At 47.1% G+C, this 24,110-nt stretch overlaps 1 protein-coding gene across 1 annotated transcript; it reads right to left on the reverse strand.

Moving 5' to 3' along the window:
• Window positions 1-2,544: 2,544 nt before the first annotated feature.
• Window positions 2,545-11,076, reverse strand: LOC133912056 (protein disulfide-isomerase LQY1, chloroplastic-like). Its single transcript, XM_062354603.1, has 5 exons — window positions 10,848-11,076; window positions 10,687-10,770; window positions 10,415-10,466; window positions 9,578-9,734; window positions 2,545-2,901 (listed from the first exon to the last, which is right to left on the reverse strand). The coding sequence occupies exons 1-5, from the start codon at window positions 10,992-10,994 to the stop codon at window positions 2,880-2,882; spliced, it is 462 nt and encodes a 153-aa protein (XP_062210587.1). The 5' UTR covers window positions 10,995-11,076; the 3' UTR covers window positions 2,545-2,879.
• Between the last annotated feature and the right edge of the window lie 13,034 nt (window positions 11,077-24,110).

The following is a 24,110-nucleotide window of genomic DNA, read 5'->3' on the forward strand; positions in this document are numbered from 1 at the left end:
TCCTCATTTTGATTCTAGGTAATTTTTTCCTTGAATCAAATTCCGAATTCAGTTCATTATTTCTTTTCCCTTACACCACCCTTTCAAAATGCTTAAGAAACCGAATGATATCAAAATCAGATTTGAAATTAATTTTTAGGTAATTGTTCAGACTCTCACTCAATTGTGTACTTCTCATTCCTAGTGTGAAAACATCCTTCATATAACATTCAGCCCATTTTTCTTTCAACTTGTATATACTATGCAACCAAGTTTGCTTGCTCACCTTTTTCCTCATCATGTCAAATTCCTCTTTAAATTTTGCCTCATCCTCGTACTCATACATGCATGCGCTAAAATATGAGAGAATACTTGATTCTTCATTCTTCTCTTGAGTTAGATGTTTGGCAGCATTTTGCATAATGTGAAATGTGCACAGTCCATGCCATGCTTCTGGAAATACTTCTCCAACTGCTTTTCCCATTGTAAAATCTTGATCTGTATACATTGTTTTAGGTTATCGGCCATTATGTGCTTTTAGAAAGGTCTCAAAGAGCCACTTGAATGACTCAAATATTTCATCGTACATAAGAGCCGCACCAAAAACTATTGTTTCTCTAAAATTATTGAATCCAACAAACACACCAAAAGGCCTGCTCTCTATGTTTGTTCCAAATGTAGTATCAAACTAACAACATCACCAAAATGTGCATAGTCAGCGATCATTTTAGCATCAGCCCAGAATATGTTTGCTATTTGTTCTTCACAGTCCATTTGCAATGCATATTGGAAAGACGGGTTCTCGGCAATTTTGTCTTGAAAAAACATAAGCATGCTACCTGCTTGACCATATGCCATCTCTCGTTGGCACTTGCTCCACAAATAGTTCTTGTGATCACGAAGGGTGTAGGTAAGATTAAGTGATCCACCAACTTGGCGACTGGCCAACTCATGTGCTGCCTTTGGTCCAATTCTGGCATCATCGGTTGTTTCAATCTCAAAAGCTTGTAAATTTGAAATTTTTCTTTGTGACACCATCAAGTGCAAGGTTTGTGGCAAGTGGAGGGCGTGATTGTGTTCCGGAACCAGTTCAGTCACTTTATAATTTCCCTTCTTTCGATCCATTGCAAGACCCATGCGGACTTGACAGTCAGTTCTTGTTTCAGCTCGAGAACATTTTGTTAAATGATCCCTTTGGTCTTTTCCTAGATGACCCTCATTTCCACAAACATATCTACATGATGTAATCTTGCCATCGGGCTTTTATCTGTTCGTGTATCTTTTTCTGGCCTCAAAACCCTTTTGACCTCCATAGCTAAGCCAAAACATCCAAGCCTCATCTGAATTTCCGAATTCCATACCAACGTGAGGTACCAAACTAGGCACCATGCTCTATCTGTAAAAAAAAAAAACGCCACCGAGTATAAGATTATTGCATACACATGCTAACCAAAAAATTAAATACACATGCTACGATCACCAATTACATATTACCATACATATTCATAGAGAACAATTGTGGCTGAACATAGACATTGATCTTTGCACCAAACTAGAGTTGCATCAAAAGAAATGGATCACTGAACAAGGCACATATTCAGAAAGAAAGCATGTAGTTGTATTACACACCTATCTCCTTCCATCTCAGGAGTGCAGAATTCGTGTTGATGGCAGACCTACATCTTCAATCAGTTGCTTTTTCCATGGGATAAGAGAGAAGCTTGATCAATTTCAAGGCAACCTGATGAGGGGAGAAGGGGGAGCTTGATTAGTTCTAAAGAGCCACTGATTAGGGAAATGGGGGAAGAGAGGCAGAGGAGATTTTATTCACTGGAATGCCTCAATCCAGAGAATGCGGGAAGCTAGAGTCGTCGTTCGCGCACGCCTCGACAGCGCAGTGGCACTTTTGGCGGATGCGGTTCCGGACCAAGTTCACGCCGGAGCAGAAGGACGGCCAATTTTTTTCCCTCCATCTTAGCGTCTCGCGCTCACCTTTTTCCATCCACTCGAACACAGGCCGAACTGCGCCGCATGGCGTAGAGCACTATTGGGCCGCAGCGAGCGCGTAGGAGGATTCGGAGCCATTCAATCGGCGCTGGTGTGCTGGACGTCCCTCTGACGTGAATCGCCCAACGTCAGAGGAATCAGTTCCCACGCGTACGGTGCGGCCGCCGGCTTTCAGAGAAGGTGTTGCGCGGCCCGCGGAGCAGCCACAAAATGGGGTCGGCCCATGTGCGCGAGCGCGCTCAATGTTTTTAGGCGGCCACAACCCACAACCGCAACATCGATGACCACCTGTAATTCGTCAAGTTTACTCCAGAAAAGTTCAGTCATTCAGCTAGAGATCATACTGCCTCAGAAAGAACTTCGTTTTGGTGAGGCATATGTAACCCCTTACGGAAAAGCTTCACTTACTGACAAATGATATTTGATCTTGCTAAAAGCATTCTCAATCAGCAATTCAGCACACTTGTTCTCGAATTTTTTTATAAAAAAATCAGCACACCCCTATAGATTTTGAAATCATTGGTCGCTTGAATGCAATACGTGTAAGCACAAGCACAATGGAGAGTCAGACGAGTGGTGCTAGCTCCGAAAATTAAAAGAAGACGGTATGTTACATTCATTGCAGACTGATCGACACTTCAACTTCAGTCATCATCTTGCGTAGTCGTTTTTTTCCTTTCATTTTGAAACATTGAGGGCAGTCATTTGCATGCGACTTAAAAACTTACATACATATTTACCAAAAATGGACGTATACATTACAACACAAAACAAACAGATTGATCCTGATGGCTGATAATAGGTACACCTCTTCTCATCATGCCCTGGCGTCCTCAGATCAGGCAGTAAAGGTTACATCCTGGACATACCATCACTAGCAGGTAACGAAACCTTCAGTCATCATCCTTGAACTCCCTGATTAGCCATCCAATGGAGAAAAAAACATCAGACATCTCCTTTGTTAGACTTTCAACGGATCTACTTTTATTTGTAGACAAAATCATTGACGATATAAAGAAAAATAACATATACGATAGGAAAGAAGTCCACTTTACAATCTTCAACTATGGCCTGATTTTCAACCCTCAACTTTAAAAACGTCTAAATCACAACCCTGAATATCAAAATGGTTCAATTTACCCCCTTTGACCATACTAGTGTGGTTTTGCACCTACGTGGTATCCAGTAGGATTCAGTTTGTTAACGTGGCATCCAACATGCCATAATAATATTTTCAGAGCCTACTCCCACATGCCATACTGGGTGCCCTTTATTCCTCCCTAAGTGAGTATAAAACGTTTGGTCACCGTTGCTTTTGGCTCCAGCAAGGCGACGAAGATGTGGGTGGGCGGCGTGGCGCTGCTCATAGGTGAAGGCGGCTCTACAAGATGTGTGGTAGCGAGCATGAGGAGTGGTGTGGTGGTTTGACGGCAGTGGCATGGATCTGGGAGAAGGTGGCGGCCTTGCCCGTGACACACAGTGGTGGAGCAGAATGTGTTGGAGAGCATTAGTGTGCTGAGAATATCGTGATGCTCACCTTGTGATGGCGCACGTAGAATGGCCCGGCGACGTGATATGTGAGCTGCCGCGGTGGCAGGCAGAGACAATGGTACGACCCTCGACCGTCAGCGTGATGCCAACCAAACTGGCCTGAATCGAGTTTGGGTTCTAGGAGGAATGGATATGTAGTAGCTACTAGCTAGGTGTAGAAGGGATTGGAATTTGAATGACTGCAGCTTGAATTTCAAGGCAGGGACGAACGCAGAGAAAAAAAGAGAGAAGAACAGAGCTCACCGCGCGTGTGAGAGACGAAGTGCAGAAAGAGTGAGTGCGTGCACAAGATTTAGAGGCCATTTGATGGGGGTGGCGCTCAGGGAGAGAGAGAGAGGCTGCCAAGGTAGAAGATAGAGGTAGAAGAAGGGAACTAGAGAATGACATGTGGTCCCTATCAATTATTTCATATTTTCTTGCTGACCTGTGTTGATAAGCAACGCCACATTAGCAACTAATTGCACATGCAGACACCACAGTGAAAACCGGTCCACATCAATCAAAGCCATGGTGGTTTGGACTAGAGGTGTGTTTTGCACCGGTTTCAAGAGTTGAGGGTTGTGCTTCAAGCAGTTTCAGATTTGGAGGTTGAAAAACGGACTAGGACCGTAATTGAGGGTTGGAAAGTAGGTTTTTTCCTATAGAATATTAGGATCTTTATTTTCTCATGGACAAGTATCAAAAGGGTACATCTCAGACTGTGGGATGTTTTGGAATGAGTGTCTCTCCAACCGGACATCCAGGACTCGCATACTTGGACCCCAACAACCTCAGGTTTCTATTTGGCTTCTTCGGCATATAGAAGATTTTTCATGGGGTGCACAGGTTTTGAGCCCTGGAAGCGAATTTGGAAGTCTTAGGTTCCTCCCCGTTACAAATTCTTTTTATGGCTGGCGGTTCTCAACCGTTGTTGGACAATAGATAGATTGGCTTGCGCAGTCTCCCACACCTGCAGCAGTGTCCTCTGCAATCTCTAAGGAGACAATGCATCATCTTCTTCTGGATTGTGTTTTCTCTCGGTAGACGTGGTACTCTGTTTTGAGCAGATTGGGTTTAGTGCACTTGGCTCCCCAATCGCAGGGGGTCTCGGGTGTCGGCAACAGGTCATGGGGGTTTCAATTCCTTGGTTATGTTTGTGGCTTGGTTGCTTTGGAAGCATAGGAACGCATGTGCCTTCTATGGGCTCTCCCCAAGCCTCTCTAGGATAGAGTGTGATATATGGGATGAGGCCTCAGCGTGGTGTGCTGCTGGAGCAAAAGGGTTGGTCATCCTACTAACATAAGCTATTGGCTGGTTGTTTTTGAGTTTTTTTGCTCCCCACAGCCTCTTAGTGTTTTTGTGTTTTTATTTTTGTTGGTCTTGGGTTGTAGGGTGCACCATGTACTTCTTTTATTCCTTCTTAATTCAACAACGAGTAGCTCTCCTGCCGGTTCGGAAAAAAATGTATCAAAAGGGTAGTATCCGCGAATGATATGCTCCCATATCACTAAAAAAAAGAGCTAGAAGCACATTGGCCATCTCTACATTAAGGCCCCATGTATGATTAAGCTTCATCTATTAAGACATGTGAAGCATAATTCTTGGTAACTCAATAATGGTTCTTGGTGCTCAGAAGTTCTTAACATGATTGTTGGGGGAATCGCCATTAAGGATCCTGATGTCCCTTGGCCTCGAAAGTCCGGGCCCAAAGACCACCAAGCTCTAGCCCCCTTTGGGGCCTAGGGCTCCGGGGCGGTCTCGGAGAAAAGATCAACCAGGAGGGGGCCCACAGGCCGCCCCCACGAGTAGTGAGGTGAGCAGCATTTAATGTTGGTGCAGTGGTGGTTGCCTGACACAATGACGCAAGTGGTGGCCGCTTGAGAAGATACCGCAAGTGGTGGCCACTTGACAGGATACCGCAAGTGGTGACCGCATGACACAATGGCGCAAGTGGTGGCCGCCCGACACGTTGGTGCAGTGCGGTGCAAAATAGACGACCCGTCACTAGGATAACTGACTTACCAGCAGTATGGATAATTACTGGGCTAACCCGCTCTCTGATTGTACAGTATAAGACATACATCTGCCTGTATTCTATGAGCATGTTTGTATATTCACACTCTGAATATCAATATAAATACAGACCCTTGGCCATCAAGCCAAAGGAAGAAAAAAGATTGCCCGGACAATCTTGATGTCTCCTCCTTCTCTACCTCTCCTTCAAGCTTAAGTCATTCTTGTAACTTGGCTCTCACCGCACTTTGTTCATGGAAGACATTTTCTTTCACTAACAGTGATACCGTCTGTGGGGAGAGAATAAGTGTAGAAACACTAGGAGAGATAGGATACCACCAAAGAAGAAGACTACCGGGGTGATAGCCCAGGCAGCCAATTCCCCAGCCACGCCCATGCGGAGGTCCATGCGACCGCCGCACTCAAGCTCACGCTCTGTTGACGCCAGCCCCTCCACGGGCCAAAACGAGAACTCCGGGGCCAGCGGCGGTCCAAACGCGACCCTGGCCATAGTTGACACCAGGGACCCTGCCGATCTAGGGGCCCACGACGACAATAAGGTGCGGACCTCAGGGCATCCCAGAGGGCTGCGGCTGAGGCCACGGCCGCACAAGCCATCGCAACCGACCAGCAAGCACACATAGTAGCTCTCCTGGCCCAGCTGGAGGAGCTACAGGCGGCCCTGTGGGCAGCACAACCAACTATCCGCACGACCGTTGTGGCACCCATAGCAGCCAACGCTGCACCGGCCCGGGCTCCGGGGGCCAACGAAGGCATTATCGTCACGACGCATCATCACCACACATCGTCCACGGTCGACCAGCAAGCAACGGAGCTTCAGGCCTGTCGACACGAGGCCCCGCTCATCTACTCTGACTCTCCCCTTCAGGCGGACCTACAGGCCGCACCCTTCCCAGACGGGTTCCGGATCCCCAAACTTCCTAAATCCAAGGGTGATTTGGACCTGGAGGAGTTTACTTGCACATACGCCCTTGCCATCGAGGCCAACGGAGGCAAACACGCCACCATGGCCAAGTGTTTTCTTCTCGCTCTAGAGGGGGTAGCCCTCCGGTGGTGAAGCCTTGACCTCCGGCGCACCACCTCTGACCCCCCTGAGAGAATCACTAGGACTCCGCCCGAAGCCAATACCTCCGGAGCAGGGGCAAAAGTCAAGACCGCAACTGTGAGTGCAGCCAACAAAGAAAAAGAGAGAAGGAAGAGGAAGGATTGCAGGCTCACCCACGCCAACGGTCGCGGTGGCCTCTAGACCTATCACATCCTCATCATCGATGGGGAAAGGACCCCCAGGGTCCAAGTTCATCAAGGGAGGCATCGCACCCTCCTCCGCCCTAGTTGAGGGCAGTCGGGTTTGGACAGGCTAAAATCTCCCCAAGGCCCCCGCCTCCAGGCCGGGCCTCATCTTTTGACACATCGTCTCTAGCCCCGGAGTCAGGGCCGAGCCTCCAGCGCTTTGCCCCTTCCGACTCCATCTCAAATGACCTAGCCGTCGAACTGGTACACAAGCCCATCAGGTCGATGAAGTTCAGGATGGGAGCGAGGTCATCGTGGCTGCGGAGATCATGACACTAACGGTAGAACACCCACGCTTTCTGGCTCCCCGAGGCTCCTCTGGATTGTGCCACGCCGGGGCCGCCAAACCGAGGTGCGAGCAGATCTGGTTGTGGCGTTCTTAGCTACCTACCAGTTCCATGCATTTCTCCCACACATTAAAGGAAGGCTGGCCGAGGAATTTGTTCACGGCTTTGGCGGCTTCGTCCAGCGTCAGGCATCATTCTGAAAGAAAAAGGTGTATCATGTTTGCTAGTTCGAAGTTGGATAGCGGGGAAGACTCACCGGAGTCAATGGTGGCCCTGGAGTATGTGTTTAGCTCACCTTCGTCGTCCTCAGCTAGCTCGAAGACGCAGTCCTAACCCACCTGGAAGGGTCTGATGCGCAGCATTATGAATTCCTCCGTGAGGTCGTGTATGCTCATCCGTCGTGCCACCCGCTGGAGGAGTTCCACCCTCAAAGTCATCCGGGCCTCGGGCATCTCCACTACCAGGATCTGGATGTACCTGATCTCCCGATAGGTAGAGCGAAGAGGGGACCCGAAACCCACGACGCGGTAGAACCACCTCTTCGACCACCCGGTGTACAACCACTCGTTGATGGCCTTCGCCGGGAACACTCCATGGTACTCCAGCCAGAGCTGGAAGTTCACGCTGGCGAAACTGAGGGCTTTCTTCACTCCGCCCTCCATCTGAAGCTTCGGCTGGCAGTTTGCCTCATAGAGGGTGGCAAAGAACTCCACGTGCCCCTCGCAGCCCTCCGCTCGCATAGCCCACTCAAAGATGGCCAGCCGGGCGATGATGTTCGTCGAGAGCTGGAGGAGCTCCACAAAATAATATCGAAGCACCGCCTCGAGTGGCGCTGCTGAGAACCCAAGCCCAGTGTAAGGAAGGTTTCGAAGACCACGATTTCGTGACCCCATGGTGCGGGGATAGTCTCCCCTCACGGAACACGTTCAACCAATCTGGAGGGGATCTTTCCCTCCACGACTAGTCGATCGAGCTCAGCCTCAGTGACGGTCGATACGCCCAATGTGTCGGTCTAAAGAGGGTATTTCCTGCTGGCGCGGCGTAGCTCTACACCTAGCGGCGGGCTGGGCAACGGCAGAAAGTTTTTCGCCACCCGGAATTCTGCTGACCCGCGGCATCAACAGTTCCGCCTGTGCCACCGCCATTAGCGGCGGCCGCCGACATGACGGCCCGGTCTGCCGACGACGCGCGATCCCTCAGTGATGAACTCGCTCCATTGTGGGTGCCGGAGCGAGACATGGCCTCCTAAAAAATTGATGTGGAGAGCTTATCTACTAGGAGTCTGCAAAGGTTGGGACCAGTGGATGCGTGCGCAAGAGCTCGAGCCGCAAAAATAGAGGTGCTAGATAAGAATAATGCTTGTCCAAAACCTCCACCTTATAGATTGGGGAATGGGTTGTTGCCTCCCCACAGCGAGTGCGCATGTCCTGTCTCCTCTCCCCGCAATCATGGGGAGATGGAATCGCTCTCCACGATGCTCCAATACCAAGGTGTTACTCATCTCCAATACCGACTGGACATGCGCGGTTACATCACCCACCGCACGCTGCATTTAATGATCTCCCTCGTAGGTAATGATGGGTATTTAGCCTGCACCCCTAACCGGCATTCCAAAGTTCAGCATTATTAGAGGATTGAGGGCTCGTAACCGCGGGGCCAAGGATCGTCGGAGGCCCTGCTCCAGATACCGCGGGGATAGCCGCACCGCTGGCCATCCTCGCGAGGAGCTACTGTTGGGGAAGCACCATTAAGGACCCCCGATGTCCCTTGGCCCTAGAAGTCCGGGCCTGAAGACCACCAGGCTCCGTCCCCCTCCAAGGCCAGGGGCTTCGCGACGGTCCCGGAGGTCATGCCTCCGGGGACCCGGAGCCTTCAAATCCTTTGAAAAGATCAATCAGGAAGGAGCCCACGGGCCACCCCCACGTGCAATGAGGTGACCAGCATTTAATGTTGGTGCAGTGGTGGCCGTCTGACATGATAGCGCAAGTGGTGGTTGCCTGACACAATAGCGCAAGTGGTGGGCGCCTGACACGCTATTGCAGTACGGCGCCGAAATAGACGACACGTCGCTAGGACAACCGTCTTACCAACCGTATGGATAATTACTAGGCTAGCCCGCTCTCTGGTTGTACAGTATGAGATATATACCTATGCCTGTCTCCTATGGACATGTTTGTATATTCACACTTTAAATATCAGTATAAATACAGACTCTTGGCTATCAAGCCAAAGGGTGGAAAAAAAATTGCCCAAACAACCTTGGTGTCTACTCCTTCTCCGCCTCTCCTTCAAACTTGAGTCATTCTTATGACTTGCTTTTACCGCACTTTATTCATGAAAGATAGTTTTTTTCACCAACAATGATAGATAATGCTAATAATCGTAAAATAGCAATAGTAAAAGGGAAAAATGGATACATATATGCAAAATCTATGCAGAAAGCATATTACCTACGATCAAGATAGCGTGGTTGAATTCCTGTGCCTTGGCATGTGGTGCATGTCAAGGAGCCAATTCCCTCACAGTTGACGCACTGTGATACTTCAGTCTCACCTCCGCCAATTACAACAGTAACATTGCCCTTTCCACCGCAAAACCTGCATACCTCTGCAAAATCAACGATTTCTGTTTAATATTCTGATCTACTGGATGCTGTCACAAAGAAACAAAAAGAGAATCAGCACAGTAAATAGTACTACTGTTTGCAGTATGCACTGCATGCCCAAGCAGTTATATATTTCCATCGTGACTAGTTTATTGAGTTCATAAAGGAAACTTTTTAGTCCTTTTGGTTAAGGCATTAATTGATATTGCGATTCCAAATAGGTTAGTGTTTGTCTTAGCCATTAGCCATGAATCATGATGCTCCTTAACAGCTTTGCTACCATAAAAAAACTTAGTTGAAGTATCGTCTTTCCTCATTAAGTCAAACAATAAACTGCCTTTTCCTCCCAACGACGTCATATTTTAGTATGATCACAAAAGCTTAGTTGGAAACATTGTACATTTGAGAATGATGAATGTCGCAGCAATAAAGCATAACTGCAACTCAAGTTCTGATTTCCTGACTTTGCAAATGTCACGTATGGTTTTTCAGCCAAATCCTTCTACTAATGTGTCGCAAAAGTATAGTTGAAGGATCTAAATTAGTGACCTCAACCACCCCCAGATTTGTGTTCTACCCTAGACCTGACGGGTGTCCCCAAAATGCCAATTAAACTAAACAATATTAGTTGAGCAGTAACTTAAAAGAAATGATCAATCTAAGGGGCATAATCATCACATACGCGCGCCGGAGCCGCTGCAGGGGAAGCACGGCTGTGTGTTCTCCCTCTTTGCCTGCATCAGCAGAAGGCAAAGTTGCAACCTTCCATCATTTAGATGTAAATAACAGGGGCAAACTCAGAGTTGGCTTGGTTCTTTCTGTTTTAGCCAACCAATTTCTAAGATGCTGGTAAGTGGTAACCCTATATTAACCTCACCATACTAATTCCTCAACGCCTGCGTGTGGACGGGAGACGATTCGCTACAAAACAGGAACCAAGGAGCAAGGACTCACAGCATTGTCGATTTGCGTCTCGTAGAACACCGGGACGCCTATCCCGACGGCGAGGCTGACGACGCCGACCGATATGGCCACAATCTGGAGCCACCAAAGAAACCGCGCGTTAATCGAACTCCGCGCGAATAAAAGAACCTAGTCGAGCATGCATGGCGTACCGTGTTCTGGTCGAGGTCGGCCTGGATGCGAGGATACCGCGCACGGGGCCTTCGCCGCCGAGGCAGCGCCGACATGTAGTGCGAGGAAGGGGTGGAGGAGCGGAGGGAGGGTTGGAGCGTGGTGAGCGGCGAGGAGGTGGCGGCCATGGCTGCGTCACGCGTTGGCTGCGGCGCTCTGATTGGTTTTGGGCCGCGGTGTCTGGTTTGGGTCCGGAGTACGGCGTATCCGAGCCCGGGGGGGGGGGGAGTTTTGGACCACATGTTTTTTCCTTGTGGATGATGAACGACATGGGCCATAGAGTATGCTATATCACCAAAATCTTTATGCAAAAGAAAGAGGAAGGAGAGAAAAGAGATGTGTAACTTCCGCAAGAAACCATCACTAGCATGGTAAACAAGACCTTAAAGACGATCACCACTGTTGATTTTTTGAAGTCATAAATGGACGATTATATTAGAAAAAGAGCAAGATACAAAAATACAAATACAAGCCAAAGAAAACACACCACCAAAATCCTACAAAAGAAACGACTTCGACACCGGGACAATGAAACTAAAAAGAAAATACTACATACAATAACATCATTCTCGTTATGACCTGTTGGACAAAACAACAACACATGTGGCAGGAAACACACCACTAACACCCTACTAAACAACAAAGCTAATTTCATATCATCGTTACTAAGCTCATCGCGCTAGAGATAAAGTAGCTCCTACTTCACCACGACAGACCTCACCGTTTGCCTCGATATCGCTTCACCCCACACACACAGTCCCCACCGAATAAATACCCCACACACAGTCCCCACACGGCCGCTCGCAATACGACAAATCCGACTGCAACTCCTGAGGTGCAACATCAATAACCTCGGTTGGAACTCGGAGCCATTTCTTCAGTTGCGACACGTGGAAGACGTTATGCACGGCGGAGAGAGACGGAGGCAAGTCCAGTTGATATGCCACTTCTCCACGTCGAGCAACAATCTGGAATGGTCCCACGTATCGAGGCGCTAACTTGTCTTGGACTTGGAATCGGTGAACGCCCTTGAGCGGTGAAACCTTGAGATACACATGATCTCCAATTGCGAACTTGAGGTCTCGGTGGCGATGATCCGCATAGATCTTTTACCGGGATTGAGCTGTGAGAAGACTCTTGCGGATATTCAGAACATGACCTTCCGTCTCCTTGATCAAATCTGGACCTAGAAAAGCCCGTTCACCGGATTTGGACCAATTCAGCGGCGGTTGGCACCTTCGGCCATAAAGAGCATCAAACGGCGACATCTCAATGCTCGCTTGAAAGCTATTGTTGTAGGAGAATTCCGCGAATGGCAAGCATAGGTCCCACCTCTTCCCATAAATGAGAACACACACACGGAGCATATCCTCAAGAATCTGATTCACCCATTCAGTTTGATCGTCTGTCTGAGGATGATATGTCGTGCTGTGAAAAAGCTCGATTTCCATAGCCTCTTGGAAGCTCCTCCAGAAATGAGAAGTGAACTGCGTGCCTCGATCGGAGACAATCTTCTTCGGAACCTCATGGAGGCAAACTATCCTGGTGAGATACAACTCTGCATATTGCTTGGCCGAGAATGTGGTCCTAACAGGCAAGAAATGTGCAGATTTCGTCAATCGGTCCACAATCATCCATATAGAGTCATACCCACTCGAGGCCTTTGGCAAGCTTGTAATGAAATCCATTCCAATTTCCTCCCACTTCCAGGAAGGAATGGGCAAAGGCTGAAGTGTACCGGCTAGCTTGAGGTGCTCGGCCTTCACTCTTCGGCAGACATCACACTCGGAGACATACCGAGCGATTTCTCGCTTCATGCGAGTCCACCAAAACCATGGCTTGTGGTCTTGATACATTTTCGTGCTCCCCGGATGAATGGACAACAATGAATCATGAGCCTCATCAAGGATCTTCTTCCTCAACGCTTCGACCCTTGGAACCACTAGTCGATTCCCAAACCATAGAACGCCATGATCATCTTCAGAAAAGCATACGACCTTGCCAATCTTCATCTTGTCTCGAATCCAGGCCATGTCCTTGTCATCCTTCTGAGCTGCCTTGATATCATCTAGGAGAGTGGACTTGATTTCCAAATTGGCAAGAAAACCATCCGGAACCATTTCAAGTCCAAGCCAGCGAAAATCATCACAAAGTGTGGTATTCCTGGACTCGGCTCTAAGGCAATGACAATGAGCCTTTCGGCTTAGTGCATCGGCAACCACATTCACTTTGCCTGGATGATAATGAACCTCCAGTTTGTAATCTTCGATCAACTCGAGCCATCTTCGCTGCCTCATGTTCAGATCGGCTTGTGTGAAAATGTACTTCAAACTCTTGTGATCCATATAGATACGGCACAAGTTCCCCATCAGATAATGGCGTCCGATCTTCAAAGCGTGCACGACTGCAGCCAGCTCTAAGTCGTGTGTCGGATAATTCTCCTCGTGGCACTTCAACTGTTGTGAGGCATAAGCGACAACCCTGCCTTCTTGCATAAGAACACATCCGAGGCCCATTCGAGAAGCATCGCAATAGACATCGAAACCCTTGCTCATATCTGGCTGAGCGAGAACTGGAGCGGTCATGAGCAACTTCTTCAAAGTCTGGAAAGCGGACTCACACTCACTTGACCACTCGAACTTGTTGCCTTGCTTCAATAACTCGGTCATTAGCTTGGCAACCTTGGAGAAATTCTCGATGAACCGGCGGTAATAGCCCGCAAGTCCGAGAAAACTCCGGATGTCCGTGACATTCTTGGGTTGTACCCATTTAAGCACATCTTGCATCTTGCTTGGGTCAACTGCAACACCGTTTTCTGCCAGAACATGACCCAGAAAAGCCACCTCCCTGAGCCAGAACTCACACTTGCTGAACTTAGCATAAAGCTAATGATCTCTGATTCGGTCAAGAACAATACGGAGCTGCTCTACATGCCCTCCATCAGTCTTGGAGTATATGAGAATGTCGTCGATGAAAACCATGACAAACTTATCCAATTCCTCCATGAACACCATGTTCATCAAATACATGAAAAATACCAGCGCATTCGTCAATCCGAAGGACATGATGGTGAATTCATATAGCCCGTAGCGGGTCGAGAAAGCCGTCTTTGAAATATCCTCCGACCGGACCTTAATCTGATGATAGCCTAGTCTCAAGTCGAACTTCGAGAAGACTTGGGCTCCGGTCAGTTGATCAAACAGAATATCAATCTTAGGGAGAGGATATTTATTCTTGATAGTCACCTCATTCAACGGACGGTAATCAACACACATCCTCAGAGTGTCATCCTTCTTCTTCACAAAGAGTGTCGAGCATCCCCAAGGTGAGGAGCTTGGGCGAATGAACCCTTTCTCTAGTAACTCCTTCAACTGCTTCTTCAGTTTCACCAATTCGTTTGGCTCCATCCTATAAGACCTTTTTGATATTGGGGCCACTCCGAGCATGAGATCAATAGAGAACTCCACTGCTCGGTCGGGTGGCATTCCTGGTAATTCATCCGGAAAGATATCCGGGAATTCCCACACCACAGGAATGCTTAACAGTTCTATAGTAGGGACAACCTTCAAAGCAAAGAGACAAGACTCAACACCCTCAAGTTTCAATTGAATGTGAGTGCCAGACGGACCATTTAGGGTAACTGTCCGCTGAGCACAATCTAAGACCGTCTTATTCTTGGTGAGCCAGTTCATCTCCAATACGATGTCTATCCCCTTCGAGTCCATCACTAACAAATTCACACCAAAAGACATCCCATTGATGATTACCGAGGCGTTGGGCACACATTGCTTAATAAGGACCTTAGCTCCAGGTGCATCTATAAGATAGGGCGTAGGGGTGATGTTGACTGTCAACCCATGACGCTGAGTATAACTTGCCGCTATGAAGCAGTGAGAGGCTCCAAAATCGAAAAGAACAACTACTGAAGCTATGACAAAATGTGAATGCACAGACAACGTACCCATTAGGACGGTGTCACTCTCGTGAACGCCCTCAATGGTGGTGTGGCGTGCTCGGTCACGCTTGGGGACGTGGGTCGCCTGAGAGGACTGAGGTGCAAACTAAGCCGGTGGTGTTCTTGGAGCGGTCACCATGGCTCCCAGCTTCGGATATGGGTAATCCCGAGCATAGTGACTGACACGGTCGCAGTTGTAGCACGGGCCGCCGAGACCACCTGTCACGCTCACTTGAGAGCCGATGGGTCTTGCAGGCTACCCCTGTGGGGCGGAGAAAGCTGGACACTACACCAACCACATCGGTCATGGAGCAGTCGGTGCCAACACGTGAGATGGTGGAGGTTGACTCTCCATGCGGGCACGTTGAGAACTCCCGCCCATGGAAGGCGACGGACCCCTCTTGCGCTTCTTCTTCTCCTGGTGGTTCTTGAGCTTGAACTCCACCGTGAGAGATGTGCTCACCAATTTGTTGAAGTCGATGAACTCATGCGCCGACAGCCAATCTTGCATCTTCGAAGAGAGGCCATTCACGAAGCGGTATTGCTTCCGCTCGTCGGTGTTGACCTCATCCTGAGCATATTGTGCAAGGTGGTTGAGCACCTGCACATACTCCATCACCGATCTACCTCCTTGCTTGAGGTCTATGAACTCACGCCTCTTGATCTCCATAAGGCCCTTCGGAATGTGAAAGTCACGGAATGCCTGGCGAAACTCCGCCCAAGACACCTGGCGATTGGCGGGATGCATGGCCAAATAGTTGGACCACCACGCGCCCGTCGGGCCTTGAAGCTGATGGGCGGCGTAAAGCATCTTCTCGTGGTCCTCGCACCGAAGAAGAGCGAGCTTCTGCTCGATGGTGCCAAGCCAATGATCGATATCCAGAAGATCCTCAGCACGTGTAAAGGTAGGTGGCTGAGTCCTTAGAAAATCCGAGAAGTCATCTCGGCACCTGGCTCCACCTCCATGAGGAGCCGTGTTGCGCAAGAGAGCCTCAAGGAGTGCCTGATTTGTCTGGTGGTTCTGCCCAATTCGCATGAGCACTTCCGCCATGCTCGGCTGTGGAGGCAGCGGAGGGTTGTTCTCATTAGAACCCTCGGGAAGATCTCTCAAACTGCCACGGGTTCTCATCCTGTCATGACGATGAGAAGAAGGAGAGGCGAAGGTTAATTTCCGACATAGGTGAAAAATCAAACTCCAACTAATGCTACTTTGCTATGTCGGATCTCGCTTACTTGGATCCGTATACTATATACTGATGAAAATGCATGTCCAAAAGGTATGATACAAAATGAGCAATGAAACATGAAAGTATACTCGCTTCTGAACTACACATATCTTTCTCAAATGCATCTCACCCCATCAAGCATCACAACCACATATGTTATACTTAGGAGCATAATATAGCAGATTCATACATATTGACAGAAAATGCAAAAGTAAACTTTAGTTGGTTGCTTAGTGGGTTTGACACACTTACTAAACAACGTTCAAATTGTGTTTAGGCTACTTAATTAAACCAAGCTCTGATACCATGCTGTGAAGAACCGTCCAAATAATATTCTAATTAATCACCAGGAGGATCATTATTCATAATCACAACCTCGATGATTAACCATAATATCATTCCGGTAGTCCCAGCATGTGTTTTGTGCCCAAGGATCGAAACACGTGCTATTCCAACATGTACATCACAACATAGCTTAATAAAGAGGGAGTAATAAATATTTATATTACAAATATTAAGTATGCAACTGATTTCAATAATTTACAACAAAAGCGAGCTAGGAGGAGACAAAACCCCTCAACTCCTAACCACAAAAGAACTACGCAGTGGAAAGTTAAACTTAGAGACAACAAAAGAGAACAGCGCCACATGCCCTTAGGCACCATCTCAAAAACGCCACCTTCAGAGTAGGATGCACTACTCTTGCCCGCCGCCCCGATAGGCAGGCACGAAGTAGCCAAAAACAGCCTCTTGCTCAGCAGCAGGAGTACCTGAAAGCGCAGGCATGAGTACGAAGGTACTCGCAAGACTTAAACCATATAGAGCACATATACATAGCTCGACCCCAAGGATTATGCATTGATCATTAGCAAGTATAAACCGCAGGTTAGGTAAAACAAATGCACTAAGCATTCTAGACATATGTGTAAGCGACTAAAACTTTACCAAAACATGAGAAAGCTGCTCTGCAACTAACAACTGAACAAGTATAACTACAAACAACATGTATATCAATAAGTAACAAGTACCAACATTACCATCTCCCACATACCAAACCACAAACCATACTCGAAACACTATGACCGATGCAGATAGACAGAAGCATGCTCATGACCGAGAGCGCGGTAGTTCAAACTGTTTATACACCCTGCAGGGGATACTCTTGGACCCACACGACATGAGGACCATTCGGCTTGTGCTACCGGCCAAAGTGCACATAAGGGGGTACTCGTGATAACCTTTCCCAACCCACCCCAATCGTTTGTATCATGCATCGCTCGGCGCGACGATACTAGAACTACTCCCGGAGCAAACTAGTACCGCTACAAGCCCGCCCGCTCACACCGTCGATGTCCAAGCCCAAAAAGCCACGACTGCGAAAGTATTCGGCTCGCCTTACCATTAGATCGACATGTGATGAGTAAGGTAAGTGCTAAAGCCAACAGCACCGATGATTGATGCTTAACAAGCGCAAAGCGGTCTACGGTGTCCGGTTTCCTCTACCGACCTACCCAGGGGAACTCCACATCCGGACAGGACAAAACACCATCCTAGCACCGCCCAAACCTCATCTCATACTCACCACTCATACAACCATCTCAACCTCGACAAGTGTATGTAATCATAAGAAGGTCATATGCTCGTGAACAACAAAATGCGCTACCGTTCGACTTCTACCGAATGACCTAAGCATGGCTAAGCATATAGGTCGAACTCATACCTAGACATTGACAACCTCTCAAGGCTACAAGGAATGTAAATACACAAGTATTCACGGTAGAAGAATGCAATCGGTATAGGTTCTACCCATTGGCACCCGACACTGACTCACTAAACATGCATACATATATAAGCATAATTCATCAATTTTAGACTTATCCAATTACACAAGATGGGTTAATATGCTTAGTTGCTTGCCTTGCTATTCAGGTGGCTTTCCAAAGTTTCCCTCGCCCTCCTGGATCACCGGCTCGACGTCCTCTAAAAAGAATAACGTATGCAATGCCATGAATAAAGTGCAACATTGCATACCACAATGCTTAACAACATGCTAGAAGTATAAGATATATGAATCAATGCAATACTAAACGATCTAAATGAAACCCAAAAAATAACAGCCATCCGGAGTATCCGAGCTCGGACCCTCCGGGTGACCCTCCGGGAGAGGCGCTCTGTTACTGCTTTTTATTTATTTGACTGGCCCGGAGTATCCGGGCCATCCTCCGGGAAAGACTTTCGATTAGCATTATTTTAATTTGACTCGGAACCTCCGGGTTTGTCCGGACTATTCAGGATATACCGGACACTCGGAGTGAGGTTCGAGAAGAGCTCTTGGCTACGCGATCACATAACTACCTGGAGTCTCTGGGCTTGTCCGGATAATCCGGGCTATACAGACTTGGTTTCTTCACGATTTTTCCACTTGGGTGCTTTGACTTATTTTACAAATCTGTACTACACAAATGTGTACAAGCCCTATCCAAAGGATCCTAAACCAAACTCTCACTCTAAACCCTAACCAATTTTGAACACAATCCATAGGACAAAATCTGCTGAACCCGAAGTATCCGGGTGAGTCCGGAGTATCTGAGTTATACAGAAAAGTTGTTCTCGAGTGGATTTTTAGTCTATTCAAGTTGCGATCTTTTCCAAGACTAAAGGGAACATGTTAGGGACAGTCTAAGGGTACTATAACTTGTTCATCAACTACCAACACGACTCTAGAGCTCAGATTCGACCAAAACTCCATTTTTGCTCCAAAAAGCTCAAGAATGCCAAGAACTTCAAGAACTACTCGATTCCTCCACGAAAACGAAAATGGATTGGATGGATGAGTACCTTATGAGCTAGAGAATGCAATGGTACCACATGCATACCTTAAATCCTCCACTTGAGCTCGGATTTTGGAGAAAAAGAGAGAGTGAGTGCTTGAGCTTGAGTGAGAGGGGGAGAGGAGGAGCTGCTGCAACAGCAGCTAGGGGAAAAACGTGGGGAGTGAGTAGAGGAGAGAGAGGGAGCAGGTGGGCTGCTGCCCACTTGAGAGAGGGAGTGGGTGAGGACTGCGGCCACATGTGGGGAACACATGTTAGAGAGAATAGGTATTTCCAATGCATTTTCCATTATTTCTCCCCCAACTTTCTCTCTTATTCAAATGATTACTAATGAAGTGAATTAGCGCTCCGAATTATCATTACGCAAAATTTAAACATCATGCTTAAGAGGCATAATTTTTCTTAAATGCGTGATTAAGAAATTAGGACGTGGCACCATGGCCCGATAAAAGGTGATGCAACACCCGATAGAAATAGTAGCGACTTGGAGCACCGATTTGGAGGCCTTCCTGTATGAATTTGGATGTGGTACTTGATCCATTGGAAAGGTCTGCAAATAACCTTTACATCAAGTACTCATATGCCTCCATCAGACTCTGAACGAAGGAATTATGGCCTTCCGAACGCAGTGTTGTCAGGCTATCTCCGAACTGAATTTTTGGTATGTGTAGCCTTGTAGTCTGAGTTTGGTGTTGGTCCTAGTGCATCCATGTCCAATATGTTGTAGAGGATGATATTGAGGTTGTATAAGACACCCTCTTCATGTCTACATTCTCACTAAATTCATTATTCAAACTTAGGAATGAGCTCACATGAAGATTTTTATGCGTTGTGGTTGTATGCATGATGGACATGGTCACATTAGCAGGGCCCCAGAAACCCGTCGGATTGCTTCAACCCCTACCGATCACTGTATGGAAATGAGATGAGGTAGGCATGGATTTCATAGTCGGACTCCCCAAAACAAAAAAGGGAAATATCTCAACATGGATAATAGTAGACCGTCTCACTAAGGTTACTTACTTCATACCTGTAAGAAGAAACTATAGTGGAGATAAGTTGGCCCAATTATATATTGACAACATAGTAAAGCTGCATGGAGTTCCTAGTAGGATTGTTTTAGATAGGAGTACTCAATTCACATCAAGGTTTTGGAAGAGCCTATATACGGTATTGGAAACCAAGCTAGACTTCAGCACAGCCTATCACCTGCAGACTGATGACCAAACTGAAAGGGTTAATCAGATTCTAAAAGACATGCTGAGAGCTGGTGCCCTGACCTATGAAAATGATTGGGAGAAAAGTTTGGCCTATGCAAAATTCTCGTACAATAACAGCTACCAAACTAGCTTAAAGATGTCCCATTTTGAGGCTCTTTATGGCCGAAAGTATAAAATGCCTTTAATGTGATCTAAAGTAGGAGAACATACCTTACTTGGATCCTCCCTCATTAAAGAGGCGAAAGACCGAGTCCCAGAAATAAGAGAAAAGCTGAAGGAAGCTCAATCCCGTCAGAAGATCTACACAAACAAAAGAAGAAGGGCCTAAACTTTAAGGTTGGAGAGTATGTATACCTTAAGGTCTTACCAATACAGGGAACGCAAAGGTTACGAGTCCATGGAAAGTTGGCTCCTGGAAATGCTGGATCTCTAGGATGACCTCCGGTGCCATGAAGTTCCAGTAAAAATCTTGGATGTTGTCACCCGGTAGACCAGGGGATCGACAGCACGTCTGTGTCGCATCTAATGGAGTAGGCACACTGAAGCGGAAGCCACATAGGAACGAGAAGATGCCCTAAGGAAATAGTTTCCCTTTCTGTTTGGGGAAGATTGCAAATCTAGAGGAGAAGATTCTTTTTAAGTTGGGTAGGTTTCTAACATCCCAAATTTTCACAAATTTGAAATAAAAAAAAGCATTTTCAAAGAAATATAATTCAAACCAAATTTCAAAAACCCTTTTCTTTCTTGGGCTCAATCTCTCTCATTCTCTCTTTTTTCCCTTCGGCCTAGCTCACCGATCTGGCCCTCTCTCTCTCTCTCTCTCTCTATATATATATATATATATATATATATATCTATCTATCTATCTATCTATCTATCTATCTATATATATATATCTCTCTCTCTCACTCACACACACACACACAACCCGCTCACACCAGCTAGCCCGTCACCTTTCCCCTCCTCCTTCCTCCCGCTCCCACCACAGCACGTGTGCCCTTGTGCGCCAACTGCGGACCCCACACCGAGTCACCACCTGCAACGTCGTCGTGCCACCTCCACCATCTTGTCTCCTCTCCACCCTCTGTGAGGTTGCCACGCACAGAAGCCGGTGACGAGCGCACAACGCCACGTGGACCAAGCCATGTACAGGAAACAGCATGTCACCGTCTTGCCTTCCCTCTCGCCTCTCGCTCGCTCTCTCTATGCTTGCACGCACATGGAAAGCCACTGGCGCAAATTGGCTCTAGCCCCACTGCTTGGCCAAAGCCGAACGCTATGACCCAACATCCACCACGATTGCTGGCCATTATCGTGCCTATCTCCCCCCCCCCCTCTCTATAAAAGGATAGCTCAATCCGCCTCCTCCCCTCGTAGTTCGTCATCCATCCCGAGCAAGTAGCTCCCCTTCTCTCTCTTTTCCTTGCCAAGTCAACCATCACCCCTCCCTCTCGATCTCTTCAATCGGCTGAGCTCCACCGCTGTCATGCCACCCAGACACCTCCATCACCCTCTTCCTCACTTATCATCCTCACCCTCGCCCTCCACCAAGCCCCCCATGAGCTCGACGACCCATAGCAATCACGGCTTATGGTCAGCATGCCTCAGCCCCTTCCTGCAACTCGAGGACCCCAAAATGGGTTCCTCATCTCCCTCTCCCTCCCTGTGTGCTCACATCCGTGAGTGGCAGCTGGGAGCACGAATCCGGCGATAAACCAAGCGACGGTGCCACCCCTCTCTGTTTAGCCTCGCGTCGATGCCCACCACCGTTCTCTACCTCTCTCTAGTCATGGGCCCAACCATTAATGGCACTACCCCACCATTACCTCCCCTGCCTAGGCTGGACTGGGCCACCACGGCCCAGTGGCCTACAAGCACAGTACTCGCATAGCTCAACACAGTACTCAGCCCATTCACACAGTAAAAGCCCACCTACATAGTGCAAGGCCCAAATGAACAGTACCTAGTACAGTAGCCTTTCTCTTTTTGCTGAAAATCCAATTTCTAGAGAATATTCTAGAAAATATTTTCCCTTTTTTCTTTTTCTCGAATTTATTTTTTGTCCAACTTTTGAAGCGCATATCTCCTCCGATTTGACTCCGATTTCGACGATTCTTTCACTGATATTCATCTAAATTCAAATCCTATTATTTACCATATATTTAATTTTTTTCGAATTAATTTGTATTTTTATATTAATTTGTGTATTTGTATTGTTTGTGTGCCCGCGTTTTAGAGACCGGAGAGTCCGAGGAGAAGGAGGAGGAGGAGCCGAGAACACAAGACTTCGAGGTTGACCCCCTCGAGGACTTCGGTAGAGGAAAGTCTCAATCTATTTCCCTCGTTGACCATATTGTACCCAGTTTATCACCACAACCCATAGCAATCGTTTTCCACCGTGCATAAGTACTATTTATTAGCATAATTTAAGTTGTTAATCTAGTTATGTCCTATTGTAGAATTAGCCAGCCTGATTACTATCATTCCATATATAACCTTGATAACCCTAGATTACCATCTCGGCAATATCAAATACGCTAAGATAAACACCTTGATATTAGTATGCTTAGGGTTGTGTACTTTACTATTATCTCATGTTTCATCATAATTAGTTTTGCGAAATGGGTGAAATTGGTACTTTGGTGTTGCGTGAATATCGGGATGGGAAGGCTTATCGGATATTGATAACAATAGTGCACCTGTTGGAGCTAGGGCAAATCAGAGTTCCTGTCGAGAATGCCTTGGGAATTTAAATGATATCTGTGTGGCAAGCTTAGTGTGGAGATGTTTGTCTTGGATTGATTAAGGACCGATTTGGTGTGACATCTTACCTAGTCTTCATCGTATAGCCACTCGACCTTGTATGTAGCAGGACTTAGTCTAAACCCTAACAGCTAGTCCACTAGACATTTAGAGGTAGGAGTGCAACGAGAGACATGGAGCAAGTGCAGGCTTGTCGACCCGGTTGGAGGCCTAGTATAGCTCAGGAACCCCTGGTTAGCTCCCGTAGATAGCTAGTGGGATGATGTTGTGGTAGGTAATGGTTTTGTTGAGTCGCACTATCAAGACAGTGGTTTGTTGCCAAGCTCAATTTTATGGGCAAAGTGTACCACTCTGTAGTGGTAAAACTATCCCAATAGTCGTGTCCATGATCACAGATGAACTATGGCTCGGTCATAACAACTAGCACGGGTTGTGTGTGTTTCCTTGGAGTGTGAGTGGATAGGGTGTGCCTATTTTTAGAAATAGGCCTGACCGTTTATCGTGGATTGTTGTGGATGGAGTGTTCGATAACCTTAAAACTTGGGCCCTGGTGACTTTCGACCACGACCGAACCTTCCTTGATTTAATATTAATGGTATGGTGTATTTACAAAACTCATCTTATGAAAACAAATCCTTGCATGTGTGAACTTGGCTTTTTCGTAAAAAGATAATCTCATAGCCTTACCCTTGTCGATATTGTATGCATGTATTTATGCCCTTCTTGATGTGGAGCAAGGGTTGAGACTTGCTGATTACATTTGTACTCACCCTTGATTATGATTTCAGAGGAAAATATGAGCTTCATCGACCTCGACGGTGAAGCTGACGAATAAGTCTTAGTTGCATCCGCACCCGAGTTGCTTGTGGAGTGGCATGTTCCCCATGCTGACCCATTCAGCATGTTGTGCCCTCTGATGATGTGTACTTTGTTGCTCATGCACCTCTATGTAGTCCTTTATGTATTACTTGTTTGGTGAAATTATTTCACTACTATCTTTTGTTGTATGACTATGCTATAATCTGTTGTAAGACTTGTATTTATCAGCGACGAATTCAAAAACTAGTACAATAAAGTTTAAGGACCGGGATAGCCCGGAGCGCTTCAAAATACTTTCACACTATATTAGTTTTACAACTATAAATATTATATTTTGTGAGAAAATCGTAATCAAAGTCTAGTTTGGAAGACGGGGCCACAATAAAACGCGTCTTGAATTCTTGGATGAAGGGAGTAATTCCTTTTGTAG

Source organism: Phragmites australis, chromosome 3, assembly GCF_958298935.1.
Source record: "Phragmites australis chromosome 3, lpPhrAust1.1, whole genome shotgun sequence".
Taxonomy (NCBI): Eukaryota; Viridiplantae; Streptophyta; class Magnoliopsida; order Poales; family Poaceae; genus Phragmites; species Phragmites australis.